At 38.0% G+C, this 24,430-nt stretch overlaps 1 protein-coding gene across 3 annotated transcripts; it reads right to left on the bottom strand.

Moving 5' to 3' along the window:
• Positions 1-1,428: 1,428 nt before the first annotated feature.
• On the bottom strand, positions 1,429-22,835 carry ift54 (intraflagellar transport 54). 3 transcript variants are annotated; one of them, XM_014991872.2, is made up of 17 exons: positions 22,584-22,835; positions 20,018-20,086; positions 18,921-19,082; positions 17,983-18,111; positions 17,487-17,858; positions 17,351-17,401; positions 17,223-17,243; positions 16,990-17,013; positions 16,791-16,866; positions 16,505-16,528; positions 14,646-14,730; positions 14,126-14,212; positions 13,207-13,342; positions 13,093-13,129; positions 12,936-13,012; positions 3,488-3,705; positions 1,429-3,188 (listed from the first exon to the last, which is right to left on the bottom strand). In XM_014991872.2, the coding sequence occupies exons 1-17, from the start codon at positions 22,704-22,706 to the stop codon at positions 3,023-3,025; spliced, it is 1,857 nt and encodes a 618-aa protein (XP_014847358.2). In that variant the 5' UTR covers positions 22,707-22,835; the 3' UTR covers positions 1,429-3,022. The 3 variants fall into 3 exon arrangements, with proteins under 3 accessions (XP_014847358.2, XP_014847359.2, XP_014847361.2); XM_014991873.2 differs by having other exon boundaries at positions 16,505-16,525; XM_014991875.2 differs by lacking the exon at positions 16,505-16,528.
• Between the last annotated feature and the right edge of the window lie 1,595 nt (positions 22,836-24,430).

The following is a 24,430-nucleotide window of genomic DNA, read 5'->3' as shown; positions in this document are numbered from 1 at the left end:
TGGTCTAATTGTAAGTGTAAAATAAACGTACTTGAAGTGCAGCGCTCACCATCTTTGTTATAGTGAGTCACAACGTACAGATGGAGGCATGCAGCCGTAGCTTTATGCAGCCTGATGACAGACACTGGACCGTGGTGGAGCTCTAAAAATAAACGCCCCAGTCAGTGGAGCCAGGCGGCCCCAGAACTGGACAGGCTGCCTGCAGGGATCTGGCTTTGTGTAGAAAAGGGGGAGGAAAAGAAATGCTGAGCTGAAAGATCACTGTTTGAATGATTCATCTGTGTTTTCATTGACTGTACGCCACACAAACAGGACAAGACTTTGGGATAATGATGCAGTGGCGTGGCAACTGGCTTTCAATCTAGAAGAAAAGATCCGCAGTAATGCAGCCTGGTCAGTTTATCCCACTGCTGTCAGGAGACTGAGGCTACTATTCACTCTACAATTCAGTGTAAACAGGATGAAAACAGATCGGTTCTGCTTTGTGCCACAGTCTACTATGGTGTTGTTCCAATGCTTTACGTAGCCATCGTCTGATGACAACTGTCACAAAGCTCTACTCATCTCAAACTAGTTTCATAGTGGTTTGCAGAAGATTCACATCATGGATTCTCTCACATCAATATGAAAAAAAAGAATACATAATTCAGCCACTGTGACTCACAGGGAACAGGACTTTTATCTCAGAGTTTTGAGCAAAAAATAAATCAGAATTCTGAGATGAAAAGTCAAAATTCAGACTCTATGGAATTCTGTCCCTTGTTTAGGATACCAACTGTAAAAATTATTTTTTTTTTACAGGAGTTACTACTATAATCTCACAATTCATCATTTTGTGGGAGATTCTGACTTTAATTCTAGATTTCTGTTTTTTTCTCAGAATTCTGACTCATGTCATAATTCAAATTTTTTTCTAACAATTCTGACTTTTCCTTTTTACTGGGAATTCTGATATTTATGGAGATTCTAACTTTAATTTCAATTTTTTTTTCTCTTGAATTTGTTTTTCTTTTTTCCCCGTAAAACTCCAAGTTTGTTTTCCCCCAGGATTCTGACTTTAATACCAGAATTCTGACTATTCTGGGAATTTTGAGAAAAAAAAAAGTTAGTCCTAATCCACAAAAACACACTTTTCACACTGCAGCTGCTTTATTTTCTAATAGAGGGTAAAAACAAAACCATCGTTGTTCAGCTGCTGAAAAAGAAAGGTTGAATGTTTATGAGACCTGAAAAGAAAATCACTTCCTTGCAGTGCGATGGAAGGTAATAAAACCTTTACAAGAAACGTTCAAAATGACAGTCCTGTCATTCACCACTTCATTTGTGTTGACTTGAACAATCAAAGCCTCTCATTAAGGTCGCTCTGACTAACAGGCTGCAGCGAACCTCCACTCCACTCTGTCGCAAATCATAAACAAGAGGCAAACATTTACTGCAATGTGATCGTTTATTTCACTCCACTACAAAATTATATAGTCATTTAAACTATGATACAATCTCAACATATACATTATGTACAGTTGAAAGGTAAACTGAGAGAATGTAACAAACAGTGTACAGTGAATGTAGTAATTATGAGTAATATACAGGTCCCCACGTTATCGGTTTTCCCTCTGAGACGCTCTCTGACTAAAACTCCTGGACGTTTCTGTTTTATTTTGGAAGGACGTCACAGAATGGTGCTATAAAAACAAAGTCTGACCCGTTTGTGTAGTTTGACTGCTGAGTCTTCACCTAATAGCTGTTGTTGCATTGTTGTGTCTATAAAGAGCTTATGGAAATGTAGTGTTTCCTTTTCCCGAGCAGTAACAGAAAATGTGCCTTTAATACAGTCGCATGCTGTACGCTTAAATTTATAGGCATAAAAAGATAAATCAGCACTGTCCATTTGTCCTCGAGCTATATGAATATTAGGCCATGGCATAAATGTATAATTATATAATTAGATGTCAGATTTTTTCAGATAAGTGATCACATCACCCGTTTGGTAAACATGTCAAAATCCTGAAGTTATCTCACACTGAACCTTTTAGAAACATTCAACCAAACCAAATCCAGATTGGGGAAATTTATTCAGAAAAAAAAAAATAAGTTATGGAATTATTATTCTCCTGAAGATAATATTTATAATCAATCAAAATGTTCCTCTGTAACTTTTCAGAGTAACTCAAAGTCTCATTCAAAATATTATGCTGATATTGCCTTTTCTTTCAGGACATGCATCACAATGCAAGAACACTAATGTAACCATAATGAATCCACATATAGGCTAAAACTAAATATTTTTGTTAACAATATCAAGGACAGCCTAATGGTACAGTTCATACGGCCGTAACAGGAGCAAAATGTAATCCTTCTAGTTTCTTTTTAAATTCATAAATCAGGTCTGTTCTGTGCTCACTGCTACATTCAATGTGTTTCTTTACTAGAAGTGGCAAAACCAGGAAGTTCTGGTGTTCATCCATGACAGAAAGTGGAGTTTCTTTAGCTGCCAAGTTTACAGAAAGCATCTTTTCCCCTTTACTGTTTAAAAAGAGAATAACAAAGTGCAGCAGTGCATCAAAAGTAGACGAGAGAATGAAAATGCTTTCTGAAAACCACGTCGATGGGATCTTAAGGGGTGAGAGGACAGATGATCAGAGACAAAGAAGCTAAAGAACGTGAATTAGGCTAAAACTGTGTCAGTTTAATTAGATTAATAAAGATAAATGCTGAAAATAAAATGAAAGCTGAAAAAGACCAGAAAACCTACTTGCAGTCAATTACTTACTGAAACAACAAAGATATTTTCCTGTATGGAGCTAGCGCTGCTACCATAAACCAATCCATACAAACCTCCAAGTTAGAAGCTGTGCACAGATCCATGCAACAAAGGCACAATTTAAAACAACCAGGTGGATCCATTTGATTTAATTCTAAAAACTTCAGAAAACAGGACCTGTAGCACACAGTGCAGCTCTTTAATCTATACAGCTCATCTTTAAATGTTTAGAGTGCATTTTTTCTTATCCAGTTTATACACTCAGGTTCTGGAGGAAAAGTTGATCCCAGTTACCATCTTCTGGATCTTCTCATCATTCTTCAGTATATTGGACTTCACAGCACAAATTTTATCCTGCTGGTCCTTGATAAGCTGGTCCAGCTCGACTAGCTCGGCGTTGAGAGGCTCCACGACCCGGTCCGTTATCCTGACGGACGAGAGGAGAACAGTATTTACTGCAATCAGTGGCTCATCTATAATAACCAGCAAACAGGTTACAACAGGTTGTAGAAACTTATCAGTTCTGATCTGACTAGATTAAAGACAAAACCCTAAACATAAACAATGTCTTGGCAGCTGGACATGGAACCATGAAGAAACGAATATATTTGAGCCACGTTTCTTTTGTTAAAATATCCCACCTCCCTCTGCAGGATAAATTAACATGATGTCAAACTGATGTTTTAATAAAAACAAGAAAAGCATGAGTGTCTGCCTCAAGCCAACCTCTGCTCCTGCAGCAAAGCCTGTGCGTGCTCCTTATTCTCCCGCCGCCAGCTTTGCAGCTCAGCCTGCATGGCGTCCACGTCCTCCTGGATGTAGTCCATGATCTTTCCAAGCGGTAAGGAACTCCGACACACCATCTGGATGGAGGAGCGAAGCCGGTCGATCTCCCTCATCACCATTTCCCGATCTTTTTTACGAGCTGTTTCGGACACCAAGTTCTGAAAGTGAGGTTTGATGAGATTTTGAGCATGGAAACGGGGATGATGAACTTACAGTCATAGCAAACACTGTTGGTGTGAATAACAGTATTTTTGGAAGCGCCACACGTTTCGGGTTTGGAAAAAAACTATGGAAAGCGTGCATCATATTCTACCACATCACAATTATGAACTGCTTTGTGTTAGTCTGTCAGGAAATTCATTGAAATATGACAACATTAAAAAGATTATGAACAATTTTTCAAGGAACTTTTTCCATTAGCTCCTTCTCAGTTGGGTTGACTGGGCTCTACTTAGAGTTTTCCACTGGTATTGGTTACATGGTACCAGTTCAATCTTCACAGCAGGGTGTCAAACTCATTTTTATTTTGGGCCACATTAAGACCGGTTGTGCCAGAATTTATTGATTAAACCCATAGAACTGTTAAAAAAATGTTAAAAAATTAGTATAAAGCCATCTCTGCATTCAATGAGTATATCTTAAAATTAAAATTAAAATATACTAAACATCTGGATCAGTTGCAAAACATTTACTGATTTAGCAATTTGTTAATCAAAATCACTGATTTTGTGGAGCTAGTTTAGAAATATTTACAATAATTCTTTTTTCCTTACCATATTTATTACAGACTATAATTTGACATCATGGAAGACTCAATACTGCCTCCTGCAGGTGGGATTTAGCATCACTTAAACCCAATGTTTTTGAATAATTTTTTGCAAAAAATGTGCAATAAACTCATAATTATACATTAGGTCAAAAAAGCATGCTAATCCGTTGATTTAACGTGAATTTCTGATTTCTGACTGATGCAATTTGGGAAGTTTAGAGAAAAAAAAAACAGCTTTGATTTGGATTTGGACCACCCAACTACATGACAACCCCACCCACAGCTACTCAGCTGCAATTGGAAACCACACAAATAGAGTAGAATTGAGTTGAGCTGTGCTGCTAAGTGCCAGTGGAAAATGGCAACATCTATCTTTGTAGACAACTGGTAAACCAAGGATTTAGACAAGACTTACAGAAACGTCTTCAATAAGTTAGAATGTGTATTCCCCTCATTACTTCAAACAGAAAACAAAAACAATCATGAATGTTTGATTTTACCATAGCCGACCTGTCAGGTCACACACTTCTTCAGGAAATTTAGTTGCCTTAAGCTGAGAAGTTTTAAAAGACCAATGAAGAAAATGTTTCTCTATGACGTGGCTTAATAACACACAGTAGTTTATGTAGGCAGCTAAAAGAAGAGAGAAAAAAATTCTTGTTCCTTTAGACCAAAACATAAAAGTCTCTTTGCCAGTACAGCCTCTAAAGCCAGAACCAGAACCAGAACCAAAGCATGGTTGGATTTTGTGGCTTTGCGACTTCAAGGTCAAACTTATTAAGGAATTCTACCAAGCTAGCTGTATATATAAAGATCAAACATGCTGTTGGCCAATGGAGTGGACTGGTTGTTGAAGGTTTCCAGTCCATGGTGTGTGGTGTATCCCAATTACACCCAGTTCCTTAATGGTGAGAAGGGGGGGAGGGAACTCCCTTCTCACAGAGCAAACCTGAGGATGTTTGCTCAGCTGGACTTTGGAAGACCTGTAGGTGTGTATGTGATGTGAAAGCAATGCAAAGTTAAAGTCACGCACACACACCTACTTACAAACACCCACTGCAGACCGAGATGAACACACATAACCCCCACCTGCAGTCTTGGTCTTGTTTATGTTAGTAACAGACTGTGGCAGTGGGGTTATTTTACCACAGTATTGAGTAACAACAGCTACACTTTATGCCTCCTTTCAAGTTCAACCAAGACCCTGAATTGTTTGGCTCCACACCTGTCTCCATTAGAGTGCAGAATTCAGACTGACAGGGTGTAAACTAAGGTGTCAAAGACGTTGGTTGGGTCATAGCAGGAAATCAGAAATCCTTATCAAGCCATCTCTCTCCTCCTTAAACCAGACAGCTTCAGTAACTAACCTGAGCAAGCCTCAGCAGACAGGACCACACTGCAGCATCGACATCAAACAACACTGCTGCTTCAGTCTCTTTTAGGAAGCACGTACAGGCTTCCGACGGCCTCACGCTTTCACTGGGACTCATGAGTGTGAGGGCTGCAAAGTCTGAGCCCAGTGGTCCCCCAGCAAGGTGGGTGGCTTTCCACTGGGCGCCGCGAACCCTGCAGCTACACAAACACTCTATGCCTCATTCGGTCTAGCTGTGGTTTTAGGTCTACAGGGCCCCAGACGGGACCCGCGGCTTCAGTCTGTTTGGCGTTTCAACTCCACCCCAAACTCTGAACTCCCCCTCCTCTGAATCTCTGCTGGAAAATAAAAAACTTGGTGTGAAAACATAACCTCTTGATCGTGCTCAGTGCGTCTTGGTAGATGTAAATCACAGCGCCATGTAAGCCTCTGTCGGGGTCTGTGAGACCTGTGCACCCTGAGTTTTTCCTTTTTCTCATCAAGACTAGAGATCAGTACTTGGATGCGGTGACACAAGAGGGAAACATGGTACATTTTAGTGCTTAGGTATGAATTAAAACAAAACAAAAATGGTAAAAGTGTCTAAAGTGCCTTACAGTTAACTCAACTTGTGAATGGATAATCTCAAACTGAAATTATTTTTTTGAAAAATTGAACCCCAAACAGTTCATAATGAGATTTTTCTAACAAGGCACCCGTGGCTTTTGGAAGAGAAACAGCCCACAGTATGACGGATCCTCCACTGTACTGGAGATGGGAAATATCATATTGCTGGGAGAAAAAAGATTTGATACAAACTAGGCATATACAAATAAAAATAAACTAACTGATTGTGTTTGCAAACCCCCAAAACTACTTATTCTGAGCAATGTCTGGAGTTATGCTGTTGTGGGCAATTTGTTCTCCTTCTTCCATGACTTCATCAATAAATGCTGCACAATTCTTCACTACTAGACAAATGTAGTGTGGTAATATATTTTATTACACGTTTTCTTTCTTGTAATGTGACTTTTACTGTGACGTTTACAGTAAAGTGCCTCTGTCACCTTAATTGGATGTTATTAAACACTATAAAAATAAATCAGTCAGTAAATTACAGGTAAGCTTTATAGTAGAGCAATATCTGTGTTTGTGACATTCTGCCTGGATACAATTCAATTTATTTGTATGAAGTCGATTCACAACATGTCATCTTGAGGCACTTTTTAGCAAAACAATTCAATCAAATCATACATAAGTTCCAATTAATCCTAGTTATCAAATAGTGCAGTCAAGTTGGATTTATTGTTCAAATTAGTAAAAAAAAAAAAGTTTTCAATCTAAGGAAACACCAGCAGATTGACTTTCAAAAATTATTAGTATGGATCAGGATCCATTTTTTTTTCTTTTTGCCATTTCCTCACTCATCTAGACTAACACACATTTTACTAGTGTAAATGACTACTTCTCATGTCTTCCTCATTTTAAACAGTAGCTAAAATGTCTTATGCCATATTTAAACTTCAAGGAAACAGGGCACCAAGGTCAGAAATACAGATCAAGTTAAAAAAAGCAAAGCATGTCTATAAAAAATAATCCGGTTACATTAATTTTATATGAGTTGTTAGTGATGCCAATAAGTGTGGCACCAGTTATCTTGAAACAATTATTTCCCCAACGGAATAAATGTGCCAAAACCAAGCTTGGATTATTCTGGAGCTTTCAGCGTGAGACGACAAAATGAGTTTATTTTAAGCTTTTTTTTTTACCACATCTTTTCCAGGGGAACTGTATAACACAAGATGTACAATTCAATAGGAAATTCCTCCTGTCATCACATGCCTAATTTGCTTCACGAGGAAATATGTCCTGAAAATGTGATTTATGGACTGCTTTTGGGGATTTTCTGGGAGAAAGAAAAACATTCTACAAAGACTCTTTGACAGGAAAAATGGCTTTCAAGCAGAGAAAAATGTTGACGCTACAGCAACCTTTAGGGTACCATTAGCTGGGAAAACAAAAAAAATTAGAGAAAACGTTCATTTAGAGTAATTTAAACTGCACACAACCATTCATTTATGTTTTATAATTATTGTCATTTAAAGTGAATTTATTATCACACTTTAGATGATAGGCAATTTTTAAAACGCACCTCGCAGGACAGCATGTGTTCTTAAATAAGAAAGTCAAGGAAGAAAGTATTTGCTGGAAATTTAATGAAATGATTGTGTGTGTGTGTGTGTGTGTGTGTGTGTGTGTGTGTGTGTGTGTGTGTGTGTGTGTGTGTGTGTGTGTGTGTGTGTGTGTGTGTGTGTGTGTGTGTGTGTGTGTGTGGTGACTGCCACCTCAGAGTAACGTTTTGAAATCAACATTACTTTAAAGCAGGTGAACCCTCAAGTAAAATACAGACTGGATGAAGTGGATAAAAATGAGACATACACAATCACTGAGTTGCAAGTTTCAGTGCGGAAGGTTCTCAAGCATGTCTGTGTACATGAGAGTGAGAATGTTGGTCAGAGCCAGAGGCAAAACTATAATGTTTGTCAGAAAGTTGATAGAATTTCACTGTGCTAAACTCTATAACCACTGTCGCAAGCGGTTATTTACAACTGTGGTCAATTACACGCAACCTGGATACACTATGGTGATTTTAAGTCACTCTGTAGGAAGTCAGTTTGTTAGTTTTCCGAGCTACTGCTCTCAGATACATTTTTTCTTGACTTTCTTCTCACCACAGGATAAATCGCTACATCAATCTTCACTTTAGGAACTCATATTTGAGCTGGAGATTTTGCTGTCAATACTTTTGTTGGGTGGCCATTGGGCTCTGTACTGATGCCTGAGTTTGGCGTTCCCAATGCAGCATCATCGCTCCTGGGTTCCCTTGGGCATAAAGATGATGACATGTCTCTTGAGTTTAACCCAAGTACAAGGGTGGGAAAACAATGGAAAAGCAATAAAGTTTACAAATGAAGAGCATGTGGCAAAATTAAGTTCGGGCAGTTTAAGATCATCACAGCTGATGAAGGAAGTGCAAACCATGTGTTATAACTTCAGGAGCAAGTAGGAGCATCTTATTTTTGCTGCTAGTGTAATTTTGAGCTAAAGAGTTTTTATCCTGAAGAAAACTAATTTCAAAGGATCTCAGAGTGTTGTTTATGTGACATGTGTTAATAAAAAAAGCTAACTGGATAATGAAAATAGCTCAGAGTCAGTGAAGTGAGGAAAGGAGCACTGAGGTTACAGGATGTTGTTCTAAGGTCACAGTAGCCCCCTGGGGAGACGATGAAGATCAACCTTTTGACATCTGGGGTGAACAAGGAATCTCTCTTAACTAATCCCAAACTATGAAGCTCTCAAACGAGAGAAACGATCTAAAGAAACAAAAAGCAAAAACGAGAAAAACTAAAGAGATTTGAAGTAGGTTTTTCTATAGCAGAAAACAATTCTTCAGCAAGTCAATATAGCCCCTCAAAAATCCAATACCACTGGGTCATTTCCTCATGGTTCCACATAAAAAACCTGGATGTTTATGAAGACATAGGTCTGCAGAGAGGGGTATTTATTTTCTTGACAATCCAGTAGAGAGTATCCTGGCCCTTCTCCTCCGTGACTCTCACTCAACAGCCATCCATTTGTATGCCACACCGTTTATTTATACATTATAGACCTTCATCAAGGCTAATTTGATGGGGTAAAGAACCGGTGGAGAGAGGCAATTAAAAAGAAAAAAAAGAAGAATACAAAAAAATTCCAATGAAAACGCAGCTGTAGCAAAGGGCAAACTGTGTCAAAATAAAAGGAGAACTATCTTGGAAAAATATACACGGCTGCTGAGGGGTCGTGATGAGGGTCAACCCATAAATATACTGAATATCCTCCAGCTACCCATACAGTGAAGGAGCAAGAGGGAAATATAACCAGGCAACTGTTTAAACTTAAGGGGTTTTCTAATGACACAAATGGAATAAATAAAATAAAGGCCTACATTTAGTTAGACATACATATTCTGTAAACATCAGCATTTTAGAAATAAATCAGTTAAATCAAAGAGCAAAGGGGACGCTCAGAGTTTACATTTTTGTGTTTCACTATGATTACAATATAAAAAAGGAAAGGCAGAGGTCCATTAGGCTGACCTCGATGCTTTTTCATGTCAGGAAGGAAGTCATTATAGTTCTTTATACAGCTGACGAAGCAAGGCCAGCAGTGGCTGAGGGATGGCCTAAACAACCGGCTCCTATAAATGGACGTACCTGCAGCAAGCTGGACCTTCAGACCAGGCACAACACTTTGAAACCAAGGCCTGAAGGCCCCAAAAATTGAGGAAATTAGGATAATCTCCAGAAAGCTGTGCTCATGTTACTCAAAGAGCTGCTTTGTCTGTATGAGTTTGAACTTACAATTGAGGTCGTGAGCTGCACATAAACAACATTTAACACACAACTTTTCAATCCTGAGTCCATAACTTTCCGATGAGCAGTTTCAGTTTACCGCTGGCTAAGCTTCGCTGGCTTCAGCTGCGAGTTACGAGTGATGCTGTCTGAGGTCGCTGTTAGGAAGAAATAGATCAGCGGCCTTTCTGCATGAGTGACAGCTCAAAACACTTCATCCATCACAGCCAGGGTGGTCAGCTAGGATGGGATGCAGGGCATCATGCTCCAGTGAAGGGGACCACCCAACTCAGACAGCATACACCGCCTCACACCGCGGAGCTCAGACCAAACTGTAAGCTTCAAACGCTTTTAAACTCCAAATATTGATGAAAGAGCACTTTCTCTGGCGTACAGAGGGGAATCTAAACAGTGCTAGCAATAGGACAATAGGCCTTCATTAATATAAACAAAAGAAATCTTATTTCTTCTGTGTTAGCAATTCATTTATTTATTTATTATTTAACAAAATCTTACGCCACAATTACTGGAACCTAAAAATAACTGAAGTTTTTTTTTATTATATTTTTTTAAATTATATTTCATATTTATATTAAATATTTCAAAAATCACTACAGACTACATTAATTTGGCTGTTTAAAAATGGAAAAACATGACCAGTCATGGTGTGAAAACTGAAGGAGCCCAATGCACTTTCTTATCAAGGTAATTCTTGCTGTTGCTGGTTCTATGCCAGCAGATGGTCACAAATAACTGTTTAACCACCTAAAGTCACCATAATATATAAAATATCTGTCATGTTTTCTCTCGTGCTGTTGCTACGTTACCGTCTGCCACTTTTTTCTGCTAGTTTTCCCTAATATTGGTTGTTTTATTTTTGCTATATGTCCTTCTGTTAGTGGTTATTGATACGCTTAGCTAATTTTTTATTGTGTGAAAGTTTATTTTTCAATTTATTGTCCAGGAAAATTTGCTGTGGTGTGACTTTTTTGTGGCTCTAATAAATTTCATACACCTGTGCCAGGTTGTCTGTGATTACTTGCACCGTTGTTGTGCTCACTTAAGATTCTGACGAAGACACAGACGGAGTTGAATCACTAATCTTCACGCTTTGCACAAAGTGGCTGAAGCTCAATTACGTCTTGTTTGCATCGACTTCATATATTTCTGTTACTCCATAAAGAGCAGAATGACAGAAAGATATAATCTTCTGTCCAATAACCACTGGAAAACTAAAATTTAGGATGTTTATTCTATATTTCTGGCTTCCATCACTTTCACACTGTCAAGAAAGGAAAATCATTGGTTGTGAGATTAAATCTGTACTTTGTGGTCATTAAGTGTGAAGGGCGCAGCGACCACAAATCTATTTCTCTTGTAACTTACAATGAATATCAAGCAGTGTCAGAAATGTTCCGGGAAAATGTCTTGCGGTGTTACAGCTGCTGCATTGTTCCCTTTTGAGCAGCCCTGACTGCTTCCACAGCTGGCTGCGTCCCCTCTCAGCCTTGCAGTTTCAGAGCAAAAAGTCACTCTTAATAAATGTAGAAATAGTTTTTTTTTTTAATGTAAACCTTTTAAAGAGTACTCCATTGTAAAAAAAAAAAAAAAAATCTATGTTTGTAATGGAAAAATCAGCATAGGATTTCCACAATTTTCCATAAATACAGACATTCTTAGGAAGGAAAGATGTTAACCTCTTTTTCCGAAAGTTTAATATTTATTTTTGAAACCTAAAAAATAGAAATAAGATGGTGACTTATGATATAAAAATAACATAAAAATATTTTTATATTATTTTCTTTTTGATTGCATTTATTTTCATCCCAATATGGTGATATTGCTGCTCAAGACTATCATACAGGGAGAATCTATAAATACCATGTGACACAGATCACTGGTCTGGACAAGAGCCTTTATACATATCAACCATCTGCGTGGGAACAATATCAGGAAGAGGCGTTTTCACTCTAACATAAACGTGGAGTTTGATCAATGCTGTTGGAGCTTTGGGTTTGGGTCACATGAGCCTAAGATCAAGCTTTTTAACAAAACTTAAGTAGAAACGCACCATTTAGCAGGGTAGAGGATCTATGATGCTGTGGGCATGGTTCAGCAGATTGGAAATTAAAATGAATTAACACAGAAATGTTTCACCGGAACAAAACCGTTGAGTTGAGCTAAAGAAATAAGGAAGAACATGATTATGTAACAAGAAATATTCAAAGATCTGACTTTGTTATTTCATGTGTGATTTCCTTCCTTACTGATATATGTAACAAAATTAAAGTTTGAATTTTCCAGCTGTTTCACTGTGAGACTATCCTGTTGCATTACATTTAGTTGAAGGCTTTCTATGCATCTTTACTAGGTCTGTAAATAATGACTAAATTTAGCTACATGGACTTAGAATCCATTAGGATTTAAAAAAGAAAAAAACAAAACAACAAATGCTCTAAAATCTTTCTCCCACATGCTTTACGATGCTTCCTAATTGAGCAGAGAACCTTGCTAAGCTGAACAATTTCAAATAACAGAAATGTTCCAAACAACTCATTTTTGCTCCAGACATCTAGATGTGTGGATCAATAGTGTGTGTGGTCTGCAAGGGGCCATGGCTGCTTGCATGGTTATTAGCCCTTCACCTTCACTGAAAGGAACATTTTTGTGGTTTAGAGGCACCGCAATTACACCTCCACCTCCTCACTCCATTTGTTTACATCTTTTTTTTTGATAAAAGCCAGTGTTGCACCAGGGCCTGTGGTTAAAATAGGGTTCCCAGAAAGAAAAGGCTCACAGGACTGGTCCAGACAGAACTTGGCTAATACTGCCCTCTAGTGGACATCTGGAAAATTAAATGTTTGAATTACAAACCTGTTCTTTAGACTTTGACGAGGACAGAGTCAGCTCGTAGTCCTTCTTCGTTTCAAGGATCTTTTTCACGAGTCCGCCTGCATTAGAGGACAAAATTCAGCTTCGAAAAGCAAAAAGTTTGTAATTCTTCAAGAGCTGAAGAAGTTAAATCATTCACCGTGTTTTTCATCAGCGTCGAGTTCATGTGCAGCTTCCTGTCATAAACAAATATTGCTGATCATTTCTGGACTTTAACTTCACAATCACACCCATGAATGATCATGTCACCCACTCTCTCTGTTTTAGGAGAATCTGGATGTGGGGTGACGGCCTCCATCACCAGGAACTGTTCGTCTTCGTCCTCCTCATCGTCTGACGTTCTCTTCCCGTCCAGTATAATGGGAGCTGTGGGCTTGGCACTCGACAGCCTTAAAAACAGGAGTCGTACTGAGAACTGGCATTGAAGAAGCATTTTTAATCAGTGCAGTGAGTTCAGTTTAAATTGTTTTGCTAAGAAGTTTTCAAACTGGACAAAAGTCAGGGACAGTACAGGCCCAAGTCGAACAAACCTTGCATTGATACGCCTTGTACTTCTCAACATTTCTTATGTGACAACCACAAACTTTCATGTGTTTTATTGGGATTGAATCAACAGACAAAGCAAAAGTAGTGGATAAATGTAAATTGTCTTTTTTTTCCCCCACAAGTAAGCGTCCAGAAAACGACAAAACCTCTGAGACGCCAAGTTCCTTTAAAAAACCCCACATGTTTAGTTGCCTTCGATTAGTTACAACTGAAACACTGATCAACATATCTGATGTGTGTTTGATTGATGATTCTGATAATGACATTTGACAGCATGTAATGTTTGTTACTTGTTTCATAATTGATGATGGTATAATGTTTTTATGATGTAAAGCACTTTGAACTGCCTTATTGATGAAATGTACTATATAAATAAGATTGACTTAATTGTCAGAATAATCAATTACAAAAATAATAATTAGTTGCAGCCCTGCTTTCTAGTGACTGATACAGCTAGAAAAATACTACAAATGAGTTGCAGGTGTATGTTCAGCAGAAAAAAATTTTTTTTTGTTTTAAAAAGCGTTGGAAGTTTTTTTGAATGTGAAAAAGATTCAAGGGGTGTGCATACTTTTACAAGGCACCATAACGGGACAAACATTCGGTAATTGGAACGATGAGGTCACCTCTCAGCTGGGGTCACCTCAGCGTTGCTCTCTTGTCTCCGGACTCGAGGAGGTGCTGGGCGGGCGCTGCTTGGCCGAGCCACTTGCCTGCAGGATGAAAACCGCAAACAAAGTATTTCAAAAACACCAACAGCAGGTTTTCCTTTTTACGAGCTGTTATTTTCACAGCTTATTTTGAGCACAACAACACGGAAACGTGTGTGAGATCTGCCAGATGTCAGAAGAATCCAAACGTCAGGAGGATGACGGCTCTGCCCGCCAACACTCAGAATATTAATAACAGCTGCGGTTTTACAGCAGCTTAACAGGCCAATCATAAGTGATTAGTCAGCCAAAGGGAGAGGATTTCCAAAGTTTTCAACCTGTAAAGTAAGAACTGGGACAAGAATCTGGATGTAAACGTTTTATAGTTCATATAAAACGTTCAGACGAATGACTAGATTTAGACTTTGGAGCTTAAAGGATAATGCAAAGTCCAGCAGTTATTGTTGCAGATCCAGTAAATATTGACTGTACACACCTAGCAGCCTTGTCTGGCACAGAGGATCCTTCAGAGTCTCCGTTCTCCTGAGGGACGGCTTTCTGGGCTAACTGGACGTCTCCGTCTGTGAGTGGACACGGAAAAAAAGGGATTCAATTTGGACAGAAAAGTGAGATCAAACCCTTGATTAGCATCCTTAAAACCACAACTCTAACAAAGTCTTACTAATGTAATGATGCCATTTAATTCCTTCTAAAACCTCTGCAAATTTTTATTCTTTTAAAAGTAAATTAATATCTGAAAATGCATGACCCTGTAGACCACCAGGGGTCTAGAGGAGTTGAACTGTTGATTCACTGCTGGATTTCTACATTTGCTCACCTAAAAAAAAATAAACAGGAAAAACCTGTAGAGAGGTTACAGCAAAAAAAAAACACAGACTTAAACCTGGTGGAGAAATTTTTGAGGAGTTGGCTATTTTCTCTGCACAGAAGCTTTACACATCTTTCAGGTTTTTATTATTGAGTTTTTCCATGTATAAACACGAAAAAAGCAACAACCCTCCCAACAGCATTAAGATAATCAATAAGCTCTTATATTTAATAGAGAGCTTAAATAAATACATTTTTCACACGTTGTAATTTTTGACTATTGCTTCACTCAACAGCGAAATTAAAACTACAATAAACATGAGGGCGTGTTCCGCATATTACATTTTTGCCACTGTATCGACAGACTCAACGTGCTCAAAGTGGGAGGACAAGATTTATCTGACCACACCCACCAACTCTCATTCAGGTTAATCAAAGTGAAAAAAGGGCCAAATATAAGACAAGATCAAATATAGTGATAGCTTAGTGTATTCTTTAAATCTCTGCCTACATTCCACATTATGAATACAAAATATTGAAACACAACACCAGAGTTCATGAGATTCATGCACCTTTAACAGGTTAAACTACTTTTCACTGCAGACTGTCTGGTTTCTGTTTGCTTTGTAAACTCTACCCCCCGTTCTACTGCACACCCAACCCAGTCTGAGTTTGGATATGTACGTTTGGACCAGTAAACGCCCAGGCAGCGAGACTTTGTGTTCAACACTTTGCGTTACAAATAAAACCTGACTGACTTGCTCAGAAAAGAAAAGGCAGTAATTATCATAGCTGCTAGGATTTCCTTGAAGATGAGGAGATATCAGTAAATTTGGCCTCTTCGGTTTACTGAACAGGAGAGATGCGAGTCGGCGTAATCTGGCAGAACTAATTATAACCCTGGAGCGTTTTTCACCTTTTGTCACATTTCACCCAAAACTTCAGAGCATTATATTGGAATTTTATGTGATTTAAAACAGCAAAATAGATCATAAATGTGAAGTAGAAGGGAAAAAAAAAATGTTTTTTTTTTATTTATTTATTGTTTTAGATTTTATATTTAAAAAAATCTGAAAATTGTGGTTGCATTTATATTTAGCCCCTTTCACTAAGGATAAACACATTTGTTCAGTAAAGGTTTTAGAGGTTTACCAAAAAATATTAAACAGCATCATGAAGACCAGAGAAATCAGCAAACACTGTGGATAAATGAAATAGTTTAGATCAAACCATGTTCATCCACATTGCTGCTGTAATTTCATTGAAAACTGGCTCTAAGTACTAACTTAGTGGGGCTAAATAAAAAAGCATTCCATATTGTTGAAGGTTGTATGTACTTTTCCTTCAGCTTCCCAATTATGAACCAAAATGTGTTCATCTAAAAAAAAAAAAAATTCACAGATTCAACAGGTATGGTCACTTTTATGAGGAAACCAATTCCAATTAAGTTAATCAGGTAATTCACAGACACAGAACATTATTCTTTAATGATGAGAAGGAGGTCCATGTTAACGAGGAAACGCTTACCTCCTTCACTGTCAGACTCATCTGCTGCAAGGAACAAATGAAAAGTCATGACATACCAAATCATCTCTTTTAGTATGGAACAGAGACATAATTAGCATAATGGGGGTCTTCAAATCATTCATAGAAAAACATATTTGCAGAATCCCTTTATTCATTTCCACTCAATTACATTAAGTATTATGGATTCTTCCAACAGATGAGTAACCCAATGTAACTCTATAAGCTGCATGTGCGTATCCATTGGACGCTTTGCTTTCCATTGGAATAAAGCTTTCAAAGCCTTTACCATTGGTTCCAACTTTGGGTTTCTGCCTCTGGCCTTTGGCAGACGAGGGCCGGGGTATCCTAGCTGGACTATTTGACTGTAAAACAAGGAAAAAAAAGAAAATATCTGTTTTTTTTTATAGAATTCTGATAAAGCATGATATGTGACTTCTTTTCTAAATTACTCCACTCTACATCTACAAGCATCTTTATGTTCCTACCTGGTTTTCTACTACGTCTGTGGGCTGAAGAAAGAGCACAGCAACATGGCTTTAGTTGAATCATCCACACAAAACCATCATGTTAATACGTTAAAATGAAAGCTGCTACAGCACTGAGCACAAACGGCAAAAAAAACTAATATAATAGCACATTAAAAAAAAAATTAGCTAAAAAAAAAAAAACTATCCAAAAGCCGTGCAACAAACACATTCATGGCTGCAAACTTTGTTACCTCTTCAACTGGTTTGGGATCCTTAAAAAAAAGAAGGGATGAGAGGTTTATCACCTTTTTGAATTAAGTTGAATAATTTTTCCAAAACATGAAAAATGAGCAATCTACCATAAAAGGAGAGAACTTACTGCTGGCACAGTTTTGGCTGCTTTCTGCAGAGGTTTCTCTGGCACTCTGGCCTGATGGTAAACACAAACACACACACACATGAGCTACTGAATTTATTTGCTTAACTGAAAATTTGCTTAAGTTTGACTACCAAACCTTGTCATTTTCTCTTTCCCCACTTGTGTTTTTTTCATTGCAGTCCTTGCTTCGATCTCCTTCCTTCTCTCTGTCTTTGTCTCTTCGTTTGTCTTGGCCTCTATCTCTGTGAGAATCCCTCTCCCTGGTCTTTTGCTTGTCTCTGTCTCGATCTCTGTCCCTGTCTTTCTCCTTGTCTCTGACCCGTCCTTTGTCTCGCTCTCGTTCCTGCTCTCGGCTCTTGTCTTGGTGGTCCTTCTCACTGCGGTGATGCCTCTCTGTGCGCTCATGGTCACGGTGGTCCTCCTTGTCTCTCTGCCGGCTTTCTTGCTCTTTGCCCTGGTCCGAGTCCTTATGCTCCCGGCTGCCACTCCGCTCTATCTTTTTCTTTTCCTGAAAATTGAAGGGATCAGAAAACAACATTAAATGCGCTTCAGATAAATTATTAGAATATTTGGGTAAGATGGTGAGCACTGAATACATTTTTAAAAAATATTTTAGCAGGCAGGGGACTCACTTCCTTATCCGGCTGCCGTTCCCTTCCATCCCTGTTTTCCTTGCCCTGAGACCTGGAGGTGCTCCCTTTGCTCTTTAAGTCCACTTTTTCTCCTGCAAGAACTCGCCTCACTGCTTCATCACTGGATAACTGGGAAGCAAAAAGGAACTCGCTAAAGAAGGTGTTCAGGAAAAACCGGTTAATGAGGGAGAATAATTCCTAACATTGTTGGTTGTTCATCCACATATTTCTGCAGCACATTTAAAAATTAAATCAGAGATCAAAAAAAATTTATAAATATTGCCACAAAATCTAATAGTTTTACTTTTTAACTCAAAACAGATTAATTGACAAACTGAAAAATAGTAAAACTTTCTGATTTTGTGGTAAATGACAGTAAATCTTACTGGGAAGACGGGGATCCAAACTTCTATTGAATAGCTACATGATTCTTCAAGCTCAGAATAATACAACATGTCTTATGTATTTATGCTGATTTCTGTGTGTTTATTTTTAGTGTGTGTTTAATAATCTCAGCGTTTAGCATTGAACTCGACCTCAAGAGGCTAAAAACTAACAAAGCATGCTAGATACCAGAATGTTTATGATTTATTAGTTGTTTATTTGTTTCAAATTTCCCTCATCTTTCTTGTAGTTTCTCTTTGCAGGTTTTATTGATTATTGCGTAAAGAATTCTTGGTGTTTTAGAAACACCAAGAATTGTTTACATCCACATTAAAGATCAGCTATCCCCGGGGCATCAGCTCTTCTGTTTAACACCATCTCCAGGGTTCAATTAGGTTATTTTACCGTTCTCCCTCAGGCAGCTGGACTGTTTTCTCAAACAGTGAAAAATAAAACCCACATTTTTTAAATTGTTGTTCAATAACGATGCCCAGCTCATTAGTAGACGAACAATGACACTGAACAAATTTGAGTGACTTCCCAGAAAGACGTACCTTATTGAGGCAGCACTTTGCGATGGCCTGAAGCAACTCGTTGGTTTTCTCTGGCTCATGACCAGCAACGATTCGTGCCGGTTTTGCTGCCAGAGGTTCACCAGACACCAACATCACAACATCAATTGCTTTCTGAAGATAGGCCATTTTAGAGTCCTTATCCTACAACAAAACAAAACATGACCAAAAAAATGTATTAAAGTAGAAAGCTAATTAGGTTATTATTATTGCACCTGTTCAGCAACAGGAATGAGTTGCTTATTATTATCAGGCTTCCCAAAGCTTGAAAAACTGAACTAATTTCCGATCAAAATGTTTCTATGGATAAAAAAAATCTTTTAATAAGATGCCAAAAACCGATCAGCTGTATGGAGCAGAACTTAACAGCACTCCCCCTCCCCAACCTGTTGTTTTAATTGCAGGTCACAGTTTTCTTATGCTTATCTACTTTATATCACTGCCTTCAATAATGCTTTAAGGTAACAATAAGTACATATTAGACACATTGTTATAACTGTATTATTGTCTTGTTTTTAAATGAAGATATTTAGGTCACGTTATACTTATTCTGATTTAAAAAATGTTGTGACCATCAACTGGATTGACAAAAAATGTAAATGTTTGGTTGTAAAACTAGCTTCATTTCTGACTAACCTAAAAAAGTACTTAGAATAAATATGCATGAAGAATTATTGAAGACTTTGAATATAAAAAAATAAAGAATAGCATTTTAATAAATTGCTCAATAAATTTGATTCCTGGTAAAGTTTAGAACAACTAACACAACAGCATTAATTTAAGGTAAGGTGAGAAGCTGGTGCAGCCTCTACGCATCCTTTCCTAATCGAGGATCAACTTGCAAATGGCAGACCTGAGTTCTGACACCTCGATAAACACTCTGCGCTTCACTGCCAGCCTTCTCACTCGTGTTTGGTTACTCAACACTCAGACAGATCGGTGAAACAGCAAGGGAATCTCAAACGTCCAAGCTTGCTCATCAAAACATTAAGTTAGCACATAAACTGGCTCAAACTACATGATAAAACCAAATACTATATCAGAAGTAGCTGAAAAACAGCCAAGAACAACCAGCTTACCTTGACACTATCTGACTTCATCTCATTTTCTTCATACAGGCCTTTCATAAAACCAGTGGTCCTGATAACCTGGAAGTTGGAAGAACAAAAAAGCTCAGATCATTTTATAACTGACAACATTTAGGGACTTTTATCTAAAACATCTTTTTGTCCATCAATCAACGTGTTCAGAAGAGAGACGATGATTAAGTCGGTAAAAGGATGCTGAGGTTGGAGCTCAGGGGAGGGGGCCGAGAGGAAGACCAAAAATGAGATTTATGGATGTGGTGAAACATAATAATCACTTGATGTGAGGGTGGAGAACGCAGACGATAGGACTAAATGGAGACGAATGATTCACTGTAGCGACCCGAAAGGGAATTAGAATCAACTGGTTTTTGGTCCCAAACACGTTTCTCAACATTGACCTTTTCATTTGTAGCAGTGAAAGCAACCTGACCATGTTCTGTCACAAAAAGGTTCAGAAACAGGCATAAAACATTTCAGTTGAATAACTGTTAAATTAGGGAAAATGATGTAGAGCTACTAAAGCACCATGGAGACACAGGCTAACTGATGGAGTTCCTCTATCAAAAGAAAACAAATCTAAAGCACTTTGACCGAAGTAGCCAGTATCTCACAAGTGAATGAAGAACAAATTCTTCCTATAGTGAATGGTTGCTAAAGTATTAGATTTGAGAGAGAATAATAATTAAAATAAAAATGCAGTGTAAAAAAAATCATGCCTCTAAAATGGAAACGGGTTCAGGATATCCTGCCAATCAAAGTAAATGAGGCACATACAGGAATGCTAACCTTAATCTAATATGCATGAACTTACAGTGAAATATAACACTATGTTACAGGTGAGGATTGAGAGGAATATCTCACCTCAAGAATGCAACTGACTTGGTTTATGTATGACACATCATGTTAAAGAGGACTGTTCTTAACTTAGCTCCTATTAAGTACAGTCTGAATTTAAACATTTAAGTTGAGACGATATACGTCATGATACACTCTCCATTCTGTATAAACAATACTAAAAACATCTGTCACTTTGAGCCCAAAAGTAAAATTAGTTTTAAGGTGTACGGTCTAAAAGATACTAAAATCTTATGGCGGTTGTTAACTGATTCTGGTCTTTAATTTACGAAATAATTGCCAAGCAGCTGTAGTCACTAAGCATCTTGAATTGGACAATGATAATAGAAGTGTGGAAATTAAAAATGCGTTGGGAAATGGCAATGTATTTATCAATGCTTGCCTTGTTTTATAACCTATCCCTGTCTGCTGTCCTTGGTCATTGTGATGTCGTTTGTTCACTAACATTCCCTCCCAATCTTATTCAATTTTAAAAATCTTTATTCATCCCAAAGGGAAGCTAAATATTATTACTCATCTCATCAAAGCAGCTTTAAAGAGTCATTGTAGATGGTGAGGCTGTGGGCAGGACGGATCTGCTGTAGAAGTCAGACTCGCAACGAATGTAAAGAGGCCTCTGACTGAAAGCTGTGACTGTCATAACTGTCATGACATTTCTTTCAATTTGTACATTTTTAAATGTACAGTTGAATGACAATAAAATCTGTCTATGTCTAATAGTCTAACAGCTCAATTTCGAGGCAGCAGGGACAATATTCCAAAATAAAATGTCCTGGATGACACCATCAGTTGTTGGCAAGCACTGCTTGCTCATTTGCTTCTGCAACTCCCTTTTAAATCTCTGTCTGGTTGTATGGTTAGAAATCTGGGCAGAAATGCTCTTGTTGGGGGTACTATGCTTGCCTGTTATGATCAATGGAAGAGGTGATTTCAACTTCCTCCTTCTCTGTCTGCTCTTTAGTTCCATCTTGCATCAATTAAGTGTCTTTTTCAACTAAGGGGTCATACTCCAAGACAGGTGTTATTTAAGCTTTTGAGGTGCTAATCAGTTACCTTTTTGCCATGGTTACGCATCATAACAACTGTCCCGAAAGTTAAAAAAAAGTAAGAACAAAAAGTACTTTTATTTGACTTTCTTAAGTCAAATCTTCTATTGCAACGTTTCATGCGGTTCAGGCAGCTCAACGTAAATCTGCATTACCCAACAGACCAGCTGTAATAAGCTGCTGAGCATCAGGGTTGCCACCGTGACATGGGTAAACAGCCCAGACTAATTTAGCTGACTTATTACTGAGACCTGCCATACTCAGTGTTAGAGTAGCAGTTATCCATCTGCGGACTAAGTAGTTTATCCTTGCCAGGGTTCAAGTTGTGCCTATAGCAACTGGGTAACGTCGCTAAACGGAGAGCTAAAGCAACACACAGATGACTCCACGGGGAACTTAACAGTTAAATGCTTCCAAATAAACGTTAGCAACTGTTTGGTGAGAGACTGCAATGTCTTACTTGCTCTTCGTGCTACAATTGATACCTACCAGAGCGCTATCGTTGTTTAATGCAGGCTAACTGTTACGTTTAAGTTATTATTAGCCACCGTAACTCTTTCTCTGTGAATTCGGATAAGACCAGTTAGCTAAAGACGCCGTGGTCGCTTCAAATATGACCAGCAACTGTGAACATGTCTTCACCGTTAGAGGCTCACCTCGCTGAAGATGTCGTGAAGGTACCGAAACGGCGGCCTGCTCAGCAGTTTTTCCGTCAGCGGGGGTTTCTTTATCACTTTTCCCAGCGTGTCCTGAGTCTTTTTCGCCACCGCCGCGTTCATGGCAGCGGTGGAAAGTGTACTTCCAGCAACGAAATTGAAGCAAAAACTAATCCGGACAAAAATACTTGGCGGCGGCGACTCCTTGGCCCGGTTGCTATGTCAATACACAGAAATCCCACAGTGCATCGCTACTATGAAAAGTGCGCATGCGTAAAGCACTTACCCTCGCAATGTATTCTATCTCTATGGCAACAGCTAACAGCTAGCTAACTAGGTTTTAGTGATGACCAAAATGTTTTGCAGCGACACAAATGTTGGGTTTTTACTGCATTTTTTGTGGCTGCAGGGTTTGTGTGGAGTATTCACATCAATTTTAGACTACTATACAAAAAGACCAGATGCATATTAACTCACTGTAAAGAGTTTTATTAAACAAAACTATTGTTCTTAACATGATTCATGCTTATGGCCTGGAAAAAATATTTGAACATCTTTTTTTCAGTAAAATCACATCACAAAAGACTGTGCCAGAAAAAAAAGATGCATCCATTATAGTTATAGGATTTGCAACACATGAGTGTCTCTAGGGCCTCCTGAAAGTGAATCCTGTTAATGTTGCATAGCATGTGTGCCATTTGGAAACAGGGCAGGAAAGGAGCAAACTGTCCAAGATAAACATCAGGCATCCAGATTCCTAGTCCAAACGCTAATGTAAAAGGGGCTAAAAAGAGGAGAAATTTTCCTTTCTAAAACAGAGTTTGATAAAAGGTCATGTGACAAATCAGGTATACAATATATTTATTGATTATAGTTACTAAAAAAAAACTTTATAGTTACTTTTTTAAAGCAATTTAACACATAGTTCTTTTTAGATAGCCTAATACAAGAAAGAATGAAATATGGAAGTGAAAATATGTTTTTCTACTTGATTGTATTTTTGCAACCAGTGTTCAAAAATGATTAAAGCAAATTTCATGGTTTTTAAGACTAGACGTATCTGAATCTATTTGTTCACAAAGTCACTGGATATACAACCATTAACCCACAGGTCATGTTTTAAATCATTGTGAAATGAACTTTAGCAGCTATACTCTTAGGGTGGGGTCTGAAACAAGAACTTCAAGTGACTCTCTGGACCTTCCAGTGTGGCTCTTGATAAGTTTGGGAAAGAATGATAAAGCTGAGCAATATTTTTAAATATTTTTGTAACAAATAAATGCTGGGATTGGGGCTTTTTATCTTCAGATTGCAAACTACTTGCTTTATCATATAATCAAATATGATCATTAAAGAAGTTGCATAAATTCCCTTTCATAATAAACTTTCATGAGTTTCTTTATATTAAAACCTTAGAACAAAACTACAATTTGTTTTTCTTTCTTATAAAAATCAAAACAAATTTAATGATGCAGATATTACAAAAATAATACATTTTGCTTAGCTGGACCAAAACCAAAAATAAGTCTTCTGGTTGTAATCCTTATCTGTTTCTGACATTATAGGAAACCTTTGGCCCTTACTTTGCCTTTATGGTTTGCTGAAGTTCATTTTATTTTCCCACCCTTCCTGTTACAGTAAAGTGAGGTTGTTAGCTAAAGCTGACCTAGCGATGCTTGTGTATTTTACTCTGATATTCAGAGGCATTGTTGGTTGGACTCATTAACTGCAAGTTGTTCAGGTCGTGTGGCAGCAAAACCAGCTCACATCATCACCTGTCCACCACCGAACTTAACTGTTGGTATGTTGTGTTTGGTTTTCTCTGAACATCCGACTAAGGATTTATG

This window comes from Poecilia mexicana, unplaced genomic scaffold, assembly GCF_051168715.1.
Source record: "Poecilia mexicana isolate PSO_F unplaced genomic scaffold, ASM5116871v1 scaffold_2, whole genome shotgun sequence".
In the NCBI taxonomy this organism is placed as follows: Eukaryota; Metazoa; Chordata; class Actinopteri; order Cyprinodontiformes; family Poeciliidae; genus Poecilia; species Poecilia mexicana.
This window is presented reverse-complemented; position numbering and strand designations above follow the sequence as displayed.